The 1,934-nt window shown below is 44.2% G+C and overlaps 1 protein-coding gene across 1 annotated transcript; it reads left to right on the top strand.

Moving 5' to 3' along the window:
* Positions 1-277: 277 nt before the first annotated feature.
* LOC309803872 (ferritin light chain-like) lies at positions 278-724 on the top strand (the record flags this gene model as incomplete). The annotated part of the gene is made up of 1 exon (XM_082620714.1): positions 278-724. The coding sequence occupies one exon, from the start codon at positions 278-280 to the stop codon at positions 722-724; it is 447 nt and encodes a 148-aa protein (XP_082476840.1).
* Between the last annotated feature and the right edge of the window lie 1,210 nt (positions 725-1,934).

The raw sequence follows: 1,934 nt of genomic DNA, 5'->3' as shown, positions 1-1,934 counted from the left end.
ATGTCCATCAACTAATGAGTATATATTCATACAATAGAATATTATTCAGCTATAAAACGAAATGGATCGCTGTGTGCTGGGCAGTCCCCACAGGTTTGTCTCTTGCTTCAACAGTGTTTGGATGGAACAGACCCAGGGTTGCCCTTTGCTCCCCCCTCCAACTACCCTCCAACCTTTTTTCCAATCGCAACCTCTGGAATCAGCCACTCAGCTATCCTCGGCCTCCAGGCCCAACCAGCACCATTTTTTGAGCTTAGTTCCTTTTTACCAATTAAGCATGAGCTCCCAGGGTTGTCAAAATTATTCCACCCAGGTGGAGGCCGCCATCAATCGCCTGGTCAACATGCATCTGCGAGCCTCCTACACCTCCCTCTCTCTGGGCTTCGATTTTGACCACGACGATGTGGCTTTGGAGGGCGTGGGCCACATCTTCCTTGAAATGGCTGAGGAGAAGCACGGGGGCACCCAGCGTCTTTTGAAAATGCAAACCCAGAGCCACGGCAGTGCCCTATTCCAGGACGCACAGAAACCACCTCAAGATGAGTGGGGCAAAACCCAGGATGCTAGGGAAGCCGCCATTCTCATGGAGAAGAGCCTGAACCAGGTCCTTTTGGATCTACATGACCTGCACTCTGCCCGCGCAGACCCCCAGCTCTGTGACTTCCTGGAGAGCGGCTTCCTGGAAGAGCAGGTGAAACTCATCCAGAAGATGGCGACCACCTGACCAACCTCTGCAGGCTGGCTGGTCCCCAGGCTGGGCTGGGCGAGTATCTGTTCCAAAGGCTCACCTCAAGCACAACTAGGAACCTCTGAAGCCCACGGCCTTTGAGGAGCCCCTCTGGTGTCAGGGCTTCTGCTCAAAGCCTCTCTCTCTCCAGCCACCAGGCAGCTTTTTAACCACCCTGGAGCCCTCTCCCAAGATGTGGACCAAATGGAAAGAATAAAGTTTTGGAACAAAAAAAAAAAAGAAAAGAAATGGAGTACTGATACATGCAACATGATTAACCTTGAAAACATTATGCTAAGTGAAAGAAGACAATCGCAAAAGACCATATATTGTATGATTCTATTTATATGAAAAGTCCAGGATAGGCAAATCCATAGAGACAGAAAGTAGGTTAGGTAGATTAGTGATTACTGGGGATGGGGAAGGAGGGGTGATGGGGACTGTCTGGTAGTGGATACTGATTTCTTTTAGGGGGGAAAATTGTTTTATAATTATATTGTGGTGATGGTTGCACAAACCTGTGACCAAACTAAAAACATTGAATAGTACACTTTAATTATATGAAATGGGAATTAATCTCAATAAAACTATTTATAAAGAAGCAGCAGCTTTTCCATTACAATATTATTGCAATAATGAAATCTGTTCTAATTAACTTTTTTGTTTTTATTTGTTGGTAAAGTAGGTAGAAGCTACTGGAGTGGATCTTAAGAGATAGGAAAGGAAGTCACTGGTCAGTCATGAAATATAAATTACTCCTTTGGAATAGGGCATTGTTTTATGTTAGGAACAACTACCACCAGTGTGTTCCTTAGTTAGCTTTGTAAGTTATCAAAACAAGTATGGATTATTGTCAGTCCCTTACAAATGTGTCAACCAAACTAAAACAGGACCTGTCCAGAATGAAACTCACGTGAGGCAACATGGAATACTCTAGAGGATGCAGGCTAAGAAGTAGGAAATCTGAATTAACTCCATTGATAAGCCGTTGACACATATGTGGTAAAAGACTGTAGGGAAGTTCCTGCCCTTCTCCAGGCCTCAGTCTCCTGACATGGAAAAGGAGAGAGATGGACTAGATTAGTAGTTCCCAAAGACCGGTTTCTCATTAAGGGCTGTGATTTAATATTTCCTCAAAACAAATCAATGTAAACAAAAAGTGAACCAATGTAAAGAAAATTCTAGGCAAATAGTATGGATATTGTAG

This window comes from Mesoplodon mirus, assembly GCF_964341445.2.
Source record: "Mesoplodon mirus genome assembly, chromosome: 5".
Classification (NCBI taxonomy): domain Eukaryota; kingdom Metazoa; phylum Chordata; class Mammalia; order Artiodactyla; family Ziphiidae; genus Mesoplodon; species Mesoplodon mirus.
The sequence above is the reverse complement of the archived record's forward strand: the minus strand, read 5'-3'. Positions and strand labels throughout refer to the sequence as shown.